We start from the raw sequence: 19108 nt of genomic DNA on the forward strand, positions 1-19108 counted from the left end.
AATGTACACTAACTGGTGGACATGACTGTTTTAGTTGTATGTTCAGAATGTACACTAACTGGTGGACATGCCTGTTTTAGTTGTATATTCAGAATGTACACTAACTGGTGGAGATATCTGTTTTAGTTGTATGTTCAGAATGTACACTAACTGGTGGACATGCCTGTTTTAGTCGTATGTTCACAATGTACATTAACTGGTGGACATGTCTGTTTTAGTTGTATGTTCAGAATGTACACTAACTGGAGGACATGCCTGTTTTAGTTGTATGTTCAGAATGTACACTAACTGGTGGACATGTCTGTTTTAGTTGTATGTTCAGAATGTACACTAACTGGTGGACATTCCTGTTTTAGTTGTATGTTCAGAATGTACACTAACTGGTGGACATGTCTGTTTTAGTTGTATGTTCAGAATGTACACTAACTGGTGGACATGTCTGTTTTAGTTGTATGTTCAGAATGTACACTAACTGGTGGACATGTCTGTTTTAGTTGTATGTTCAGAATGTACACTAACTGGTGGACATGACTGTTTTAGTTGTATGTTCAGAATGTACACTAACTGGTGGACATGTCTGTTTTAGTTGTATGTTCAGAATGTACACTAACTGGTGGACATGACTGTTTTAGTTGTATGTTCAGAATGTACACTAACTGGTGGACATGTCTGTTTTAGTTGTATGTTCAGAATGTACACTAACTGGTGGACATGTCTGTTTTTTAGTTGTATGTTCAGAATGTACACTAACTGGTGGACATGTCTGTTTTAGTTGTATGTTCAGAATGTACACTAACTGGTGGACATGTCTGTTTTAGTTGTATGTTCAGAATGTACACTAACTGGTGGACATGTATGTTTTAGTTGTATGTTCAGAATGTACACTAACTGGTTGACATATATGTTTTAGTTGTATGTTCAGAATGTACACTAACTGGTGGACATGTCTGTTTTAGTTGTATGTTCAGAATGTACACTAACTGGTGGACATGTCTGTTTTAGTTGTATGTTCAGAATGTACACTAACTGGTGGACATGTCTGTTTTAGTTGTATGTTCAGAATGTACACTAACTGGTGGACATGACTGTTTTAGTTGTATGTTCAGAATGTACACTAACTGGTGGACATGCCTGTTTTAGTTGTATGTTCAGAATGTACACTAACTGGTGGACATTCCTGTTTTAGTTGTATGTTCAGAATGTACACTAACTGGTGGACATGCCTGTTTTAGTTGTATGTTCAGAATGTACACTAACTGGTGGACATGTATATTTTAGTTGTATGTTCAGAATGTACACTAACTGGTGGACATGTCTGTTTTAGTTGTATGTTCAGAATGTACACTAACTGGTGGACATGTCTGTTTTAGTTGTATGTTCAGAATGTACACTAACTGGTGGACATGTATGTTTTAGTTGTATATTCAGAATGTGCACTAACTGGTGGACATTCCTGTTTTAGTTGTATATTGAGAATGTACACTAACTGGTGGACATGTCTGTTGTAGTTGTATGTTCAGAATGTACACTAACTGGTGGACATGCTTGTTTTTGTTGTATGTTCAGAATGTACACTAACTGGTGGACATGACTGTTTTCGTTGCATGTTCAGAATGTACACTACCTCGTGGACATGCCTGTTTTAGTTGTATGTTCAGAATGTACACTAACTGGTGGACATGTCTGTTTTAGTTGTATGTTCAGAATGTACACTAACTGGTGGACATGTCTGTTTTAGTTGTATGTTCAGAATGTACACTAACTGGTGGACATGACTGTTTTAGTTGTATGTTCAGAATGTACACTAACTGGTGGACATGTCTGTTTTAGTAGTATGTTCAGAATGTACACTAACTGGTGGACATGTATGTTTTAGTTGTATATTCAGAATGTGCACTAACTGGTGGACATGTCTGTTTTAGTTGTATATTGAGAATGTACACTAACTGGTGGACATGACTGTTTTAGTTGTATGTTCAGAATGTACACTAACTGGTGGACATGCCTGTTTTAGTTGTATGTTCAGAATGTACACTAACTGGTGGACATGTATATTTTAGTTGTATGTTCAGAATGTACACTAACTGGTGGACATGTATGTTTTAGTTGTATGTTCAGAATGTACACTAACTGGTGGACATGTCTGTTTTAGTTGTATGTTCAGAATGTACACTAACTGGTGGACATGTATGTTTTAGTTGTATATTCAGAATGTGCACTAACTGGTGGACATTCCTGTTTCAGTTGTATATTAAGAATGTACACTAACTGGTGGACATGCTTGTTTTTGTTGTATATTCAGAATGTACACTAACTGGTGGACATGCCTGTTTTAGTTGTATGTTCAGAATGTACACTAACTGGTGGACATGCCTGTTTTAGTTGTATGTTCAGAATGTACACTAACTGGTGGACATGTCTGTTTTAGTTGTATGTTCAGAATGTACACTAACTGGTTGACATGTCTGTTTTAGTTGTATGTTCAGAATGTACACTAACTGGTGGACATGTATGTTTTAGTTGTATACTCAGAATGTGCACTAACTGGTGGACATGTCTGTTTTAGTTGTATATTGAGAATGTACACTAACTGGTGGACATGTCTGTTTTAGTTGTATGTTCAGAATGTACACTAACTGGTGGACATGCTTGTTTTAGTTGTATGTTCAGAATGTACACTAACTGGTGGACATTCCTGTTTTAGTTGTATGTTCAGAATGTACACTAACTGGTGGACATGCCTGTTTTAGTTGTATGTTCAGAATGTAAACACTAACTGGTGGACATGACTGTTTTAGTTGTATGTTCAGAATGTACACTAACTGGTGGACATGTATGTTTTAGTTGTATGTTCAGAATGTACACTAACTGGTTGACATGTATATTTTAGTTGTATGTTCAGAATGTACACTAACTGGTGGACATGTATGTTTTAGTTGTATGTTCAGAATGTACACTAACTGGTGGACATGTCTGTTTTAGTTGTATATTCAGAATGTACACTAACTGGTGGACATGTATGTTTTAGTTGTATATTCAGAATGTGCACTAACTGGTGGACATTCCTGTTTTAGTTGTATATTGAGAATGTACACTAACTGGTGGACATGTCTGTTGTAGTTGTATGTTCAGAATGTACACTAACTGGTGGACATGCTTGTTTTAGTTGTATGTTCAGAATGTACACTAACTGGTGGACATGCCTGTTTTAGTTGTATGTTCAGAATGTACACTAACTGGTGGACATGACTGTTTTAGTTGTATGTTCAGAATGTACACTAACTGGTGGACATGCCTGTTTTAGTTGTATGTTCAGAATGTACACTAACTGGTGGACATGACTGTTTTAGTTGTATGTTCAGAATGTACACTAACTGGTGGACATGCCTGTTTTAGTTGTATGTTCAGAATGTACACTAACTGGTGGACATGTATATTTTAGTTATATGTTCAGAATGTACACTAACTGGTTGACATGCCTGTTTGAGTTGTATGTTCAGAATGTACACTAACTGGTGGACATGACTGTTTTAGTTGTATGTTCAGAATGTACACTAACTGGTGGACATGTATGTTTTAGTTGTATATTCAGAATGTGCACTAACTGGTGGACATTCCTGTTTTAGTTGTATATTCAGAATGTACATTAACTGGTGAACATGTCTGTTTTAGTTGTATGTTCAGAATGTACACTAACTGGTGGACATGCTTGTTTTAGTTGTATGTTCAGAATGTACACTAACTGGTGGACATGCCTGTTTTAGTTGTATGTTCAGAATGTACACTAACTGGTGGACATGACTGTTTTAGTTGTATGTTCAGAATGTACACTAACTGGTGGACATGCCTGTTTTAGTTGTATGTTCAGAATGTACACTAACTGGTGGACATTCCTGTTTTAGTTGTATGTTCAGAATGTACACTAACTGGTGGACATGTCTGTTTTAGTTGTATGTTCAGAATGTACACTAACTTGTGGACATGTCTGTTTTAGTTGTATATTCAGAATGTACACTAACTGGTGGACATGACTGTTTTAGTTGTATGTTCAGAATGTACACTAACTGGTGGACATGCCTGTTTTAGTTGTATGTTCAGAATGTACACTAACTGGTGGACATGACTGTTTTAGTTGTATGTTCAGAATGTACACTAACTGGTGGACATGCCTGTTTTAGTTGTATGTTCAGAATGTACACTAACTGGTTGACATGTATATTTTAGTTGTATGTTCAGAATGTACACTAACTGGTGGACATGTATGTTTTAGTTGTATGTTCAGAATGTACACTAACTGGTGGACATGTCTGTTTTAGTTGTATGTTCAGAATGTACACTACCTGGTTGACATGTATATTTTAGTTGTATGTTCAGAATGTACACTAACTGGTGGACATGTATGTTTTAGTTGTATGTTCAGAATGTACACTAACTGGTGGACATGCCTGTTTTAGTTGCATGTTCAGAATGTACACTACCTCGTCGACATGACTGTTTTAGTTGTATGTTCAGAATGTACACTAACTGGTGGACATATCTGTTTTAGTTGTATGTTCAGAATGTACACTAACTGGTGGACATGTCTGTTTTAGTTGTATGTTCAGAATGTACACTAACTGGTGGACATGTCTGTTTTAGTTGTATGTTCAGAATGTACACTAACTGGTGGATATGTCTGTTTTAGTTGTATGTTCAGAATGTACATTAACTGGTGAACATGTCTGTTTAGTTGTATATCCAGAATGTACACTAACTGGTGGACATGTCTGTTTTAGTTGTATGTTCAGAATGTACACTAACTGGTGGACATGTCTGTTTTAGTTGTATATTCAGAATGTACACTAACTGGTGGACATGTATGTTTTAGTTGTATATTCAGAATGTGCACTAACTGGTGGACATTCCTGTTTTAGTTGTATATTGAGAATGTACACTAACTGGTGGACATGTCTGTTGTAGTTGTATGTTCAGAATGTACACTAACTGGTGGACATGCTTGTTTTAGTTGTATGTTCAGAATGTACACTAACTGGTGGACATGCCTGTTTTAGTTGTATGTTCAGAATGTACACTAACTGGTGGACATGACTGTTTTAGTTGTATGTTCAGAATGTACACTAACTGGTGGACATGCCTGTTTTAGTTGTATGTTCAGAATGTACACTAACTGGTGGACATGACTGTTTTAGTTGTATGTTCAGAATGTACACTAACTGGTGGACATGCCTGTTTTAGTTGTATGTTCAGAATGTACACTAACTGGTGGACATGTATATTTTAGTTATATGTTCAGAATGTACACTAACTGGTTGACATGCCTGTTTTAGTTGTATGTTCAGAATGTACACTAACTGGTGGACATGACTGTTTTAGTTGTATGTTCAGAATGTACACTAACTGGTGGACATGTATGTTTTAGTTGTATAGTCAGAATGTGCACTAACTGGTGGACATTCCTGTTTTAGTTGTATATTCAGAATGTACATTAACTGGTGAACATGTCTGTTTTAGTTGTATGTTCAGAATGTACACTAACTTGTGGACATGCTTGTTTTAGTTGTATGTTCAGAATGTACACTAACTGGTGGACATGCCTGTTTTAGTTGTATGTTCAGAATGTACACTAACTGGTGGACATGACTGTTTTAGTTGTATGTTCAGAATGTACAATAACTGGTGGACATGCCTGTTTTCGTTGTATATTCAGAATGTCCACTAACTGGTGGACATTCCTGTTTTAGTTGTATATTGAGAATGTACACTAACTGGTGGACATGTCTGTTTTAGTTGTATGTTCAGAATGTACACTAACTTGTGGACATGTCTGTTTTAGTTGTATATTCAGAATGTACACTAACTGGTGGACATGACTGTTTTAGTTGTATGTTCAGAATGTACACTAACTGGTGGACATGCCTGTTTTAGTTGTATGTTCAGAATGTACACTAACTGGTGGACATGACTGTTTTAGTTGTATGTTCAGAATGTACACTAACTGGTGGACATGCCTGTTTTAGTTGTATGTTCAGAATGTACACTAACTGGTTGACATGTATATTTTAGTTGTATGTTCAGAATGTACACTAACTGGTGGACATGTATGTTTTAGTTGTATGTTCAGAATGTACACTAACTGGTGGACATGTCTGTTGTAGTTGTATGTTCAGAATGTACACTACCTGGTTGACATGTATATTTTAGTTGTATGTTCAGAATGTACACTAACTGGTAGACATGTATGTTTTAGTTGTATGTTCAGAATGTACACTAACTGGTGGACATGCCTGTTTTAGTTGCATGTTCAGAATGTACACTACCTCGTCGACATGACTGTTTTAGTTGTATGTTCAGAATGTACACTAACTGGTGGACATATCTGTTTTAGTTGTATGTTCAGAATGTACACTAACTGGTGGACATGTCTGTTTTAGTTGTATGTTCAGAATGTACACTAACTGGTGGACATGTCTGTTTTAGTTGTATGTTCAGAATGTACACTAACTGGTGGATATGTCTGTTTTAGTTGTATGTTCAGAATGTACATTAACTGGTGAACATGTCTGTTTAGTTGTATATCCAGAATGTACACTAACTGGTGGACATGTCTGTTTTAGTTGTATGTTCAGAATGTACACTAACTGGTGGACATGTCTGTTTTAGTTAATATGTTATTACACTAACTGGTGGACATGTCTGTTTTAGTTGTATATTCAGAATGTACACTAACTGGTGGACATGCCTGTTTTAGTTGTATGTTCAGAATGTACACTAACTGGTGGACATGACTGTTTTAGTTGTATGTTCAGAATGTACACTAACTGGTGGACATGACTGTTTTAGTTGTATGTTCAGAATGTACACTAACTGTTGGACATGTCTGTTTTAGTTTTATATTCAGAATGTACACTAACTGGTGGACATGACTGTTTTAGTTGTATGTTCAGAATGTACATTAACTGGTGGACATGTCTGTTTTTGTTGTATGTTCAGAATGTACACTAACTGGTGGACATGTCTGTTTTAGTTGTATATTCAGAATGTGCACTAACTGGTGGACATGACTGTTTTAGTTGTATGTTCAGAATGTACACTAACTGGTGGACATGTATGTTTTAGTTGTATGTTCAGAATGTACACTAACTGGTGGACATGTCTGTTTTAGTTTTATTTTCAGAATGTACACTAACTGGTGGACATGTCTGTTTTAGTTGTATGTTCAGAATGTACACTAACTGGTGGACATGTCTGTTTTAGTTGTATGTTCAGAATGTACACTAACTGGTGGACATGTCTGTTTTAGTTGTATATTCAGAATGTACACTAACTGGTGGACATGCCTGTTTTAGTTGTATGTTCAGAATGTACACTACCTCGTTGACATGACTGTTTTAGTTGTATGTTCAGAATGTACCCTAACTGTTGGACATGTCTGTTTTAGTTGTATGTTCAGAATGTACACTAACTGGTGGACATGTCTGTTTTAGTTGTATGTTCAGAATGTACACTAACTGGTGGACATGACTGTTTTAGTTGTATGTTCAGAATGTACACTAACTGTTGGACATGTCTGTTTTAGTTGTATGTTCAGAATGTACACTAACTGGTGGACATGCCTGTTTTAGTTGTATGTTCAGAATGTACATTAACTGGTGGACATGTCTGTTTTAGATGTATGTTCAGAATGTACACTAACTGGTGGACATGTCTGTTTTAGTTGTATATTCAGAATGTACACTAACTGGTGGACATGACTGTTTTAGTTGTATGTTCAGAATGTACACTAACTGGTGGACATGCCTGTTTTAGTTGTATGTTCAGAATGTACACTAACTGGTGGACATGTCTGTTTTAGTTGTATGTTCAGAATGTACACTAACTGGTGGACATGCGTGTTTTAGTTGTATGTTCAGAATGTACACTACCTCGTCGACATGACTGTTTTAGTTGTATGTTCAGAATGTACACTAACTGGTGGACATGTCTGTTTTAGTTGTATGTTCAGAATGTACACTAACTGGTGGACATGTCTGTTTTAGTTGTATGTTCAGAATGTACACTAACTGGTGGACATGTCTGTTTTAGTTGTATGTTCAGAATGTACACTAACTGTTGGACATGTCTGTTTTAGTTGTATGTTCAGAATGTACACTAACTGGTGGACATGACTGTTTTAGTTGTATGTTCAGAATGTACATTAACTGGTGGACATGTCTGTTTTAGTTGTATGTTCAGAATGTACACTAACTGGTGGACATGTCTGTTTTAGTTGTATGTTCAGAATGTACACTAACTGGTGGACATGTCTGTTTTAGTTGTATGTTCAGAATGTACACTAACTGGTGGACATGTCTGTTTTAGTTGTATGTTCAGAATGTACACTAACTGGTGGACATGTCTGTTTTAGTTGTATGTTCAGAATGTACACTAACTGGTGGACATGACTGTTTTAGTTGTATGTTCAGAATGTACACTAACTGGTGGACATGTCTGTTTTAGTTGTATGTTCAGAATGTACACTAACTGGTGGACATGTCTGTTTTAGTTGTATGTTCAGAATGTACACTAACTGGTGGACATGTCTGTTTTAGTTGTATGTTCAGAATGTACACTAACTGGTGGACATGTCTGTTTTAGTTGTATGTTCAGAATGTACACTAACTGGTGGACATGTCTGTTTTAGTTGTATGTTCAGAATGTACACTAACTGGTGGACATGTATGTTTTAGTTGTATGTTCAGAATGTACATTAACTGGTGGACATGTCTGTTTTAGTTGTATGTTCAGAATGTACACTAACTGGTAGACATGTCTGTTTTGGTTGTATATTCAGAATGTACACTAACTGGTGGACATGACTGTTTTAGTTGTATGTTCAGAATATACACTAACTGGTTGACATGGCTGTTTTAGTTGTATGTTCAGAATGTACACTAACTGGTGGACATGTCTGTTTTAGTTGTATGTTCAGAATGTACACTAACTGGTGGACATGTCTGTTTTAGTTGTATGTTCAGAATGTACACTAACTGGTGGACATGTCTGTTTTAGTTGTATGTTCAGAATGTACACTAACTGGTGGACATGTCTGTTTTAGTTGTATGTTCAGAATGTACACTAACTGGTGGATATGTCTGTTTTAGTTGTATGTTCAGAATGTACATTAACTGGTGAACATGTCTGTTTAGTTGTATATCCAGAATGTACACTAACTGGTGGACATGTCTGTTTTAGTTGTATGTTCAGAATGTACACTAACTGGTGGACATGTCTGTTTTAGTTGTATGTTCAGAATGTACACTAACTGGTGGACATGTCTGTTTTAGTTGTATATTCAGAATGTACACTAACTGGTGGAAATGCCTGTTTTAGTTGTAGGTTCAGAATGCACACTAACTGGTGGACATGACTGTTTTAGTTGTATGTTCAGAATGTACACTAACTGGTGGACATGTCTGTTTTATTTGTATGTTCAGACTGCACACTAACTGGTGGACTTGCCTGTTTTAGTTGTATGTTGAGAATGTACACTAACTGGTGGACATGCCTGTTTTAGTTTTATGTTCAGAATGTACACTACCTCGTGGACATGCCTGTTTTAGTTGTATGTTCAGAATGTACACTAACTTGTGGACATGTCTGTTTTAGTTGTATATCCAGAATGTACACTAACTGGTGGACATGCCTGTTTCAGTTGTATGTTCAGAATGCACACTAACTGGTGGACATGACTGTTTTAGTTATATGTTCAGAATGTGCACTAACTGGAGGACTTGTGTTTCAGTTGTGGTATGCACATCGACCGTTAGACGATGATCATATGCGGAATCGAGCGTACTCACAGTCAGACGTGCAGGACAGCATTGCCCCGGAGACCATGAAGCTCAACGTGGGCATATCCTCCAACGGAGACGTTGATGTAGGGGAGATAAGTCTTGCTGAGATGGACCCAGAAGACATCCGGGTTGGTACTATGGATAAAAGACTAAATGGCGTACTGCGAGTAACATAACTATGTTTTAGATTAGTTCAAGTGAAAGTTTGGTCAGAATACAAATTATGTTTTCAAAATATTACTCAGGATTTTGTCAGATCTGAACACATACGTGATGCAAGATACTTGGTGCGGGACGATTTCTCAACATCCAGTGCTGGAAAATGTATAGGAACCAATCTTCACGGGCTAAAATAGCTTCTCAAGCAATCAGAATATCCAATAACATGGTAAAATAGCTATTGATAACCTGATAGCAGTGATTGCATTATATTGAATATGGCTTTCTATTTTTAGGCGGAACTCAAACGGTTATATACACAACTTCAAATATACAAAACTAAAGCCATGCGGAAGGACAACCCACACATTTCTAAGAGAAGAGGGGGAAGGAAACAGACGCATCGTCGTTTTTCTCTTCAAGCGTTTCATCACAAGCATCGCCATCATCACGATCATTCGGAGCACGAGCATGAGATGTCGAAAACTCCCGAAGAGTCTACGAACAGTGCCGAGGCTATGGCATTGACGATGGAGGAAAGAAGTCGCGGTGAAGACAGTCATGAAGGAAGATCGGGCCCTTCCGTATCTTTTAAACCTGGACATAAGTAAGCATGAATACTCGGATCTGTGCATCGGAACTTGCCGGAATACTCGGGAAATTTCGTCTTGCCGAATATTTCCTTGTTGGGAATGTTGACGTGATTTTAAAACTGCCAACAATCGGAAGAACACGGGAATTCCGTATCATATGAATTTCCCATTATTGAAGATTTCTGGAGATATGGGATTGGGTATTACATTACTTGTAATTCCACTGTTGTCATGTGGAATATATTTGTCGTTCTTTTTCGTTTAGATGATGATACTTAACTGTACTGTATACTTCTGGATGATGGCCTCGTGACGAGAGGGCAGTCTCGCAGACACATGGGCGTATGCCCCATAAGATTTTTAAAAATCAGGCCTCATCACGTAAATATTGTTGAGAAGACACGAGAGTGAAATTGCCCCAGGGTTTCATCTAAACCGAAATTTGTTGACTGAAAACGAAGCCTTCTCTTAACCATTCGCCATTTCATGCCATTTCAACTTTGTTGCATCAAAATGGCGATGTTTGCTGTTTGGAACTGTACTTGTTATTGTAATGTTTATACATAAAGAAGCATATTGGAGGTGTTCATTTACCTTGTTGTATTGTTAGATTGCTATGTTTCATATGTAGCGCAGTGAAATGTAAAACATGATTGTCACAATATGTTACGGTGTGTGGGTATTTTACTATATTCTGAAAATGACCATTATACTTCCTTCATTGCATATTTCATCCCAAATGACCTTGTCAGAAAATGAGGTCTAGTACCAAAACTTCATTACATCGCTTTGATAGTTTCATATACTCATGTATAATGATTTAATGCTATCCATATTACTGCTGGTCTTGGCCGAGCTGGTGGGTTATACCCACTCACGATAAGGGATGTGTTGTTTTGCTTACTAGCCCCAAACATGTACACGTAACTGGAATTGTCCGTCATGCCGTGTAAGTTCGTAGTGGTTCCTAAACGTGCTAAATGTGCCAAAATTTAGTTGGTCTAGTTTGTCCTCCAATGTGTTTGTTTATGTCCATACCATCAACGTTGAATTATGAAAAGAGGAACATTTTGTGCGGTAAATAAATATACCCTTTCTTATGGGAAAAGGGCGTATTTACTTACGTATCCATGATTGTTACGTAACCATTTCCATTCAAACTGATATATCTAGTATCGTTCTTCTTTTTATATTTCGTTTCTCATATTTTCTTGTCCAACAGTCGTATGATGACAAACTTGGATCGTGAATCACCCATGACAAGTTGTTATATATAGACATATGTGTGCTTTTGTGCTCAATCGACAGGTACGAATATGTCAGAGGCCGATGAACTGAAACATCTCCTTCAGGGTTATGCTGTCTCATCCTAAACCCTGAAGCATTTTGATGTTTTATAGGTTTTGATACGAGTAGGGGCTATAACAGATTTCAGGATACATGTTCTTGTTCTGGGCTTTGCTGTCTCACTTACATGCCCAGAGTGAGACCATGTATCAGGAACTTTTGTAAAGAAAGAATTTGCGAAAAAAATTCTCTTTCAGGGCTATGCTGTCTCGTTTACTAGCCCTGGATGGGCATTATGTATCGTGAACTTCGTACATGATTGACAAGCATTTTGGTGACAGGTTCTTTCGTATGGGGCCATGCTGTCTCACTTACCAGCCCTGAACGAAATTACGTGTCATTAATATATGCCAGAAATTGTAATTTGTAGACACATCATTACCTTCAGGGCCATGCTGTCTCACTTACCAGCCCTGGAGGTGTATTTTGTATCTTCATTTACCATTTCTGTTGTTTTTAGAATGAGCTATGGTCCCTACTCCTAAGCAAATCGAAACGTGTTTTGACTTGACGACATGTAGTGTCTGAGGTATTGAATATGATAACACGACTCTTTGGTGACGGGAAACTGTTCCGTTGTCCCGATCGTGTTGAGATGTTGGTATCCATGGTAGGGGCCACGCTGTATCCCAAATAAGCCCCATCTCATGACAAGCTGGAAACTTTGTCACATTTTAGTTCTATTTCTGTGACTGGAAATACATATGTGGTTAACACAGGAGATGATACTTTGGGTAGCCTACATTCCATTAAAGACAATGGAATTCGGATGAAAATGACAATCCTTGTGCGATCCTTAATGCTTTCAACATGTTAATTATCAAAGGGAACAACCTCGGATACACGTTGGACCCGAGAGGGAACGACAACCTCCATGTGGGTGAGGTTGTCATGTCACGTTACTGGTGGACCCATGTTCAGGGCAAAGTCGCCTTTATAATCAGCCCAGATCGTGCACCTTTAGCATGGTCAAATTCTGCTCATGAGCAAGAAAACGATCTTGGTTTGATTCTTCTGACTTGGAACATGGCTGTGGTGTGATACTATAGATTTATAGTGTTAGACATGGTTGGGGCAGTGCTGTCGCGCTAGTCAGCGCAGATCGAAACAGAGCGTACGCATGCATCTGGTGCAGGTACGTCTACAGACTCCAAATAACACGAATATACACTAAAATGTGACCCAGTTACAAATTGTCATTAGCCCCAAACAGGTATATTAATTGTGACCCACGCGTGGAATTTTGGGGAAGGATAACATTGTTTAGTCTGGTCATGGGTAATAATTTTGGTTACGCGACACTGTCGACTGGTAACTCCTGTTTCTACCCGCAGCGAGCCTTGTGCTAAACCTTTGTAGACAGGAGACCAGTTTGAACCTTATGTCAAGAGAGTCATTCTGCCGTCGAGGAAGGTTAAGCCTGAATTCAACATAGTATATCCAGGTTCCGGGCTGAGCTGTCTCGAATACCAGCCGCGAAATGTGTATATATTGTCTTGACTTCTGATAATGTATTGACATCTGTTGACTCCTGTTTGTTTATGGTCTCGGTGTTGTTTTTATCCTCATCTTGTTGTCATGGTGATTTTATAAAGTTCCCATCATACGAAAGTACTCCTCGGACATCCTTTTAATGACCATGTAAATTCTAAGAGAAATATTATTACCTATGTACATACTACTGAAACCATAATTTGAAACTGAATTATCTAGCCTTTCTAGCTAACGTATCTAGTGAGTGTATATCAATGCCTTTATTTTCCTGTAAATAGCTGTAGTTTTCGCAGGGTCCAAAAAGAAAGGTTTAATGCAATTCTTATCGTACGTGTGATTTTAACAACGGACCCTACTGACTGTCGTTTTCATTTCATAGAAAACCATAAACAAGTCTATTATATTGAGATTGTGTATACCATGTTCATCTGTGTTAACGTTGCAAGCAAGGATAACATTTCACTGCATAGAATACAAGCATTATTACTGTGGTGAGTACATCATTGAATGTCGCGCTTTTGTGGTGTTTATTTCGAGTTCCATAGGTTCTGCGATAAGTTTTCAAAAAGGAAATAATGCATTTACATCGCGTCGCCAATCATTCTAAACTCCAGCTCTATAATCAGTGTATCTGGAAAAATGAAAAGATACATATTTCATATTCAACTATCTCTAGTATATGCGTTGATCTTCAGACATAAGTATTCGCTGGTTCAGCGTTGAATGATGATTTAATTCCACATCTCCTTCACTGGTTTACGTCTTGCCAGAGATGGAGCCGCGCTGGTGTCCCGTTTACAAAATGACAGACCCATACGACGTTTTAAATAGCTGTTGTTTGCGAAATAAAATTTGGATCCCGAAATCTCTGAGGGTTTACATACGGCAGATGTTGTACATAATCATTTCTAAGGTCTTTCACAGTTATTCTAGACTATTTGTCCAAAGCTGATCTATATGCTCAGCCACGTGAATATGATTTTATTTTATTTATATTCGTATGTATTTAGTTGAATTTGAAATAGTTTATTGAACTTATTCATGAATCTATTTATTGGATAATGTTATCTGTTTTGTTTTTCTTTTAAGACTTTACTATGGTTCCTAATTCCTAGGAAGATATTGATGTAATACAAGTCCAAGGAGGGCTCCAGTTGGTGGACAATTAGGACGGGACGACACGGGCGATAACTCCGAAAGTTTACTTTTGAAACTATAACATACGGCGTATATATTCTGAATGATATGGCACAAAATTAGAAATATTTCATACCAGCACACTCATAACATCGTGATATATTCATATTTTCGTCTTATTTTAGATAAATAATGCCAAAATATAAAAAAGATGAGCAAAAATATTTTTGAAAACAGAAAACTCATCGTCAGATGCCAAAAGTTGTCAATTTCATACAGATAACCTAGTTTCAGTGTAAACGCCACACATGGTATTGCAATCAATCAAATTAGATACGCGGGTAATAACCGGACTTTGATGATTTTTCTGATGGGGGCTGTGCTGTCTCGCTTACCTGCCCTTATCCAGTATATCTCATGAAGTTCTGGTCGTGCTTATCACGTGATTTATCATCGAGAGGTTGTATGCTTCTTCAATCTGTGTAAATAACATGTTCCTTTCTTGAGTGTCATTAGATTTCATTCTTTCAAGGTGTCAGCGACATGGCATAGCTTGTGCATTTTCAGCCATAAATTATTTTGTCCAGGACATTTTGTCAGCCGGGGTTGAAATTTCCTACACACCGGTACATTACAACGATGACGAATCACGTGACCTGCCAAAATGGTCACGAGCCAATTAGAATCGCCAGCTAGATCTGTTAACGTTTCATTTTCATGCCATTGCAAAACTGTTCTAACTATTGCACAGTATGTAGCCATGCAAGGAGAATATGTAACGATTTGTAATAAAATTGTAAATTGTCACCCTTGTTCAGTATTTAGTCACGATCACGTTTTCATGATCCACTGACTCGAGATGTTGGCTTACCTTTCTGTGATCATACATTTCACATAAAGAGTGACAGCTGTATAAATGAGTAAGTGAAGTGAGTGAGTTAGTGTGGTTTTACACCGCAACATTCCAGCAATATCGATCATGGCGCCGGACATCAGAAATGGGCTTCACACATTGTACCCATGTGGTGAATCGAACACGGATCTTCGGCGTGACGAGCAAACGCTGTAACCACTAGACTACCCACAGCTCCCGGTAGCTGTATAATAAGTTGGTGCACCTCGGAGAGCCGGTAGATCGACATCGTGCTGCAGACAGTGTGAGCTTAGTGCCAATACATTACCAGACAATACAACAATCGATCATAGACAGACTGACATGCCATTCCTATGTGTAGGGATGACATTACAAATCCACTATAACGCTTGGGTTTTACAAGTAGAATGGAACATGGCATTATTAGCGTTCAATAATGAGTCTCTCGTATGTCAGTACAGGACCGCGAACAGATGAACTTTTCTTTCTGCACCTGGCGTCGCTACCAGGCGTGAACTCACGAACAACACTTTAAGTTGGCTACTGTTGGTTAACATGACATTCAGTTGGCTTCTTTTGGTTAAGAAGACGTACTGACTGACTGAGTTTAGTTTTACGCCGCTTTTAGCAATATTCCAGCAATATCACGGCGGGGGACACCAGGAATGGGCTTCACACATTGTACCCATGTGGGGATTCGAACCCGGGTCTTCGGCGTGACTAGTCAACGCTTCAACCACTGGGCAACCCCACCGCCCTAACAAGACGTACAGTTGGCTACTTTAGGTTAACAACCCTTTCATTGGGTTACTTAGGTTAACATCCCTTTTTAGTGGGTTACTTCGGTTAACAGCCCTTTCAGTGACCTTCAGAAAATATTTTAACATTTTTGTCTAAACATTTTCAGCAGTTTCACAGTATTTGTTCGCCAAATCCTGACCCATAGAGGGGCTGTAGGGTAGCCCCGTATTTAAGGAGTTTGCACATCACGCTGAAGACCCGGGTTCGATTCTCCACATGGGTACAATGTGTGAAGCCCATTTCTGGTGTGCCCCGCCATGTTAGTGCTGGAATATTGTTAAAAGTGGCGTAAAACCATACTCACTCACTCTGACCCATAGCACAGCAAATGTGTAACTCTTCAATAAAATAATCCCGAGATCAGCGCCGTTAATATTAACTACTCTCTTTTGATATCTGTATATTACCACCAGGTCTATATGTGCTGTTAATGCAAGGCAGGCTTGTGCTTTAGTCCTTTCTGAGTGTAAATACTAAACATATCTACATAGTGACACAACCTCAAGCTTCTGGTCCTAGAAATACCACTTACCGCAGTGTCGCGGTGTAACGGAACAACATAACCTTCGTCTTCTCCACATTTACTTTCATACCAGCTGATTTATAGAAACATTCCAACAGAATGCAACTGTACTCTAGTATCAGCAACTGCTGAAACATCAGCAAACATGATAGCAAATATATTATTTACACCAGGAGATGCATATATATCTTGTCTACCACAGTCTTCCATCATGTTAAGTTGATTGATAAAGACAATAAACAGATAAAGGTAATAAACAGACTCAACATGCAGCCTTGACGAGTAATTAGACAATCCATTTCTTACACATCACACAGCCTCCTTTCTCTTAACAAGTTAACAAGCGTATTTCTGTATCATTGCATGGAGCGACCAGCGGTGGAATAATTGGATCTACTTCCTGCTTGTGTCTCATGAATAATGGCGTAACCGGAAGAGTACAACTTTCAACAACATGCCATTGTAAGTTTGGCCCCACTTCGGGGTTAAGTTTTAAAATCAGACTTGAAGGTGTTACATATAATACTTAGGCAACATTATCACCTAATTGTAGCTAGTATATACTGCTGGGTGTCACGCCTATTATTTCAGCCATAGGAAACTGACGATACATACCAAGAATGTGCCGCTGCCTGTCCTAACCCTGAGAAACGGTAGCACACTGGCTAGTTTCAAAACGACCGTCGATGAAAGGGCGACAACTCCATCTAACACACCTGGGATTTTATTTGTGCGGTTTGTTTTATGTGTACTGTCAATTATAGGGAAGGGAGACAACTGGGGTTTAATAAAGTGTTGGAGATACCGATAGATGTGGCAAATGTTATTTAGTTACAGCATGAACAATATGCTAGATATGAAGTTGGTATATAAACCTTACGTGCAGTTAGTTCAACGGAAACATCGTGTATTGAAATATTCGTCATCTGTAAAAAACGTCTAACACGACGAGGAGCATTGTTCAATAGGTTTATTCAAGTTTCCAGGAGCTGTTTCAATATGGAATCACTTTGGTTTTACTATGACAAATATATGATTAACGACGTGGAGTAATGAAGGACTAACGTCAAAATTACTCCCATATGTTTTTTCTTTGAGCAATCTAACAAGCGTTTTTACATGTGAAAACATCTACAAATATATATAAATATTTCACGAAATGGACAATTTACCGTCAAACACTTTAGTGTCGAAGTTGAAAGGACCTACGAAGATACTTCGAGTTATCTAAGATGCGACACAAACAGAACACGTTTTTTTCTTTGAGCAATCTAACAAGCGTTTTTACATGTGAAAACATCTACAAATATATATAAATATTTCACGAAATGGACAATTTGAAAACATCTACGAAGATAAATAAGATATATAAATATTTCACGAAATGGACAATTTACCGTCAAACACTTTAGTGTCGAAGTTGAAAGGACCTACGAAGATACTTCGAGTTATCTAAGATGCGACACAAACAGAACACAAACTAACAAGAACATGTGAAAACATTTTTCTTTGAGCACAATCGTAACAAGCGACCTACGAAGATTTTACATGATGCGACACAAACAGAAAAGCATCTAACAAATGAAAACATATATAAATATTTCACGAAGTGGACAATTTACCGTCAAACACTTTAGTGTCGAAGTTGAAAGGACCTACGAAGATACTTCGAGTTATCTAAGATGCGACACAAACAGAAGATGATGACAAAATACAGAGTGAGTGAGTGAGTTTAGTTTTACGCAACACTCAGCAATATTCCAGCTGTATGGCGGACAAAATACCGACTATGCAGGGACCCAACATCGACACAACCGTAATTCGACACAGCGGGGTTTGACTGTATAACAGTTTGAATGTAATTGCCGCCCCCGTGCAGGTCCGGGTAATGATATAGGTCCCCAGCAGTCTGTCCTCGTCTTGAGTGTAGGCTAACTTGATGGCAGCCAGGGCTGCGGTTCACAAAGCAATCGTAGCGCTACGACTCCCGTAACCCCTATACTTTAACGTAGCGCTACGACTCTCGTGACCCCTATACTTTAACGTAGCGCTACGACTCTCGTAACCCCTATACTTTAACGTAGCGCTACGACTCTCGTGACCCCTATATTTTAACGTAGCGCTACGACTCTCGTAACCCCTATACTTTAACGTAGCGCTACGACTCTCGTGACCCCTATACTTTAACGTAGCGCTACGACTCTCGTAACCCCTATACTTTAACGTAGCGCTACGACTCTCGTGACCCTATACTTTAACGTAGCGCTACGACTCTCGTGACCCCTATACTTTAACGTAGCGCTACGACTCTCGTAACCCCTATACTTTAACGTAGCGCTACGACTCT

The 19108-nt window shown here is 38.3% G+C and overlaps 1 protein-coding gene across 1 annotated transcript in view; it reads left to right on the forward strand.

Annotated features, from left to right (window-relative positions):
- Positions 1-15370, forward strand: part of LOC124253958 (probable G-protein coupled receptor 158) — a 104261-nt gene extending 88891 nt beyond the window's left edge. Inside the window, exons 9-10 of the mRNA XM_046687806.1 lie at positions 9782-9961; positions 10289-15370. Of these exons, the coding sequence (XP_046543762.1) occupies positions 9782-9961; positions 10289-10603 (495 nt within the window). The 3' untranslated portion in view covers positions 10604-15370. The remainder of the gene's footprint in view (positions 1-9781; positions 9962-10288) is intronic.
- The last annotated feature ends 3738 nt before the right edge of the window (positions 15371-19108 follow it).

Source organism: Haliotis rubra, unplaced genomic scaffold (assembly GCF_003918875.1).
Source record: "Haliotis rubra isolate DU_JTF1 unplaced genomic scaffold, ASM391887v1 Scf56, whole genome shotgun sequence".
In the NCBI taxonomy this organism is placed as follows: Eukaryota; Metazoa; Mollusca; class Gastropoda; order Lepetellida; family Haliotidae; genus Haliotis; species Haliotis rubra.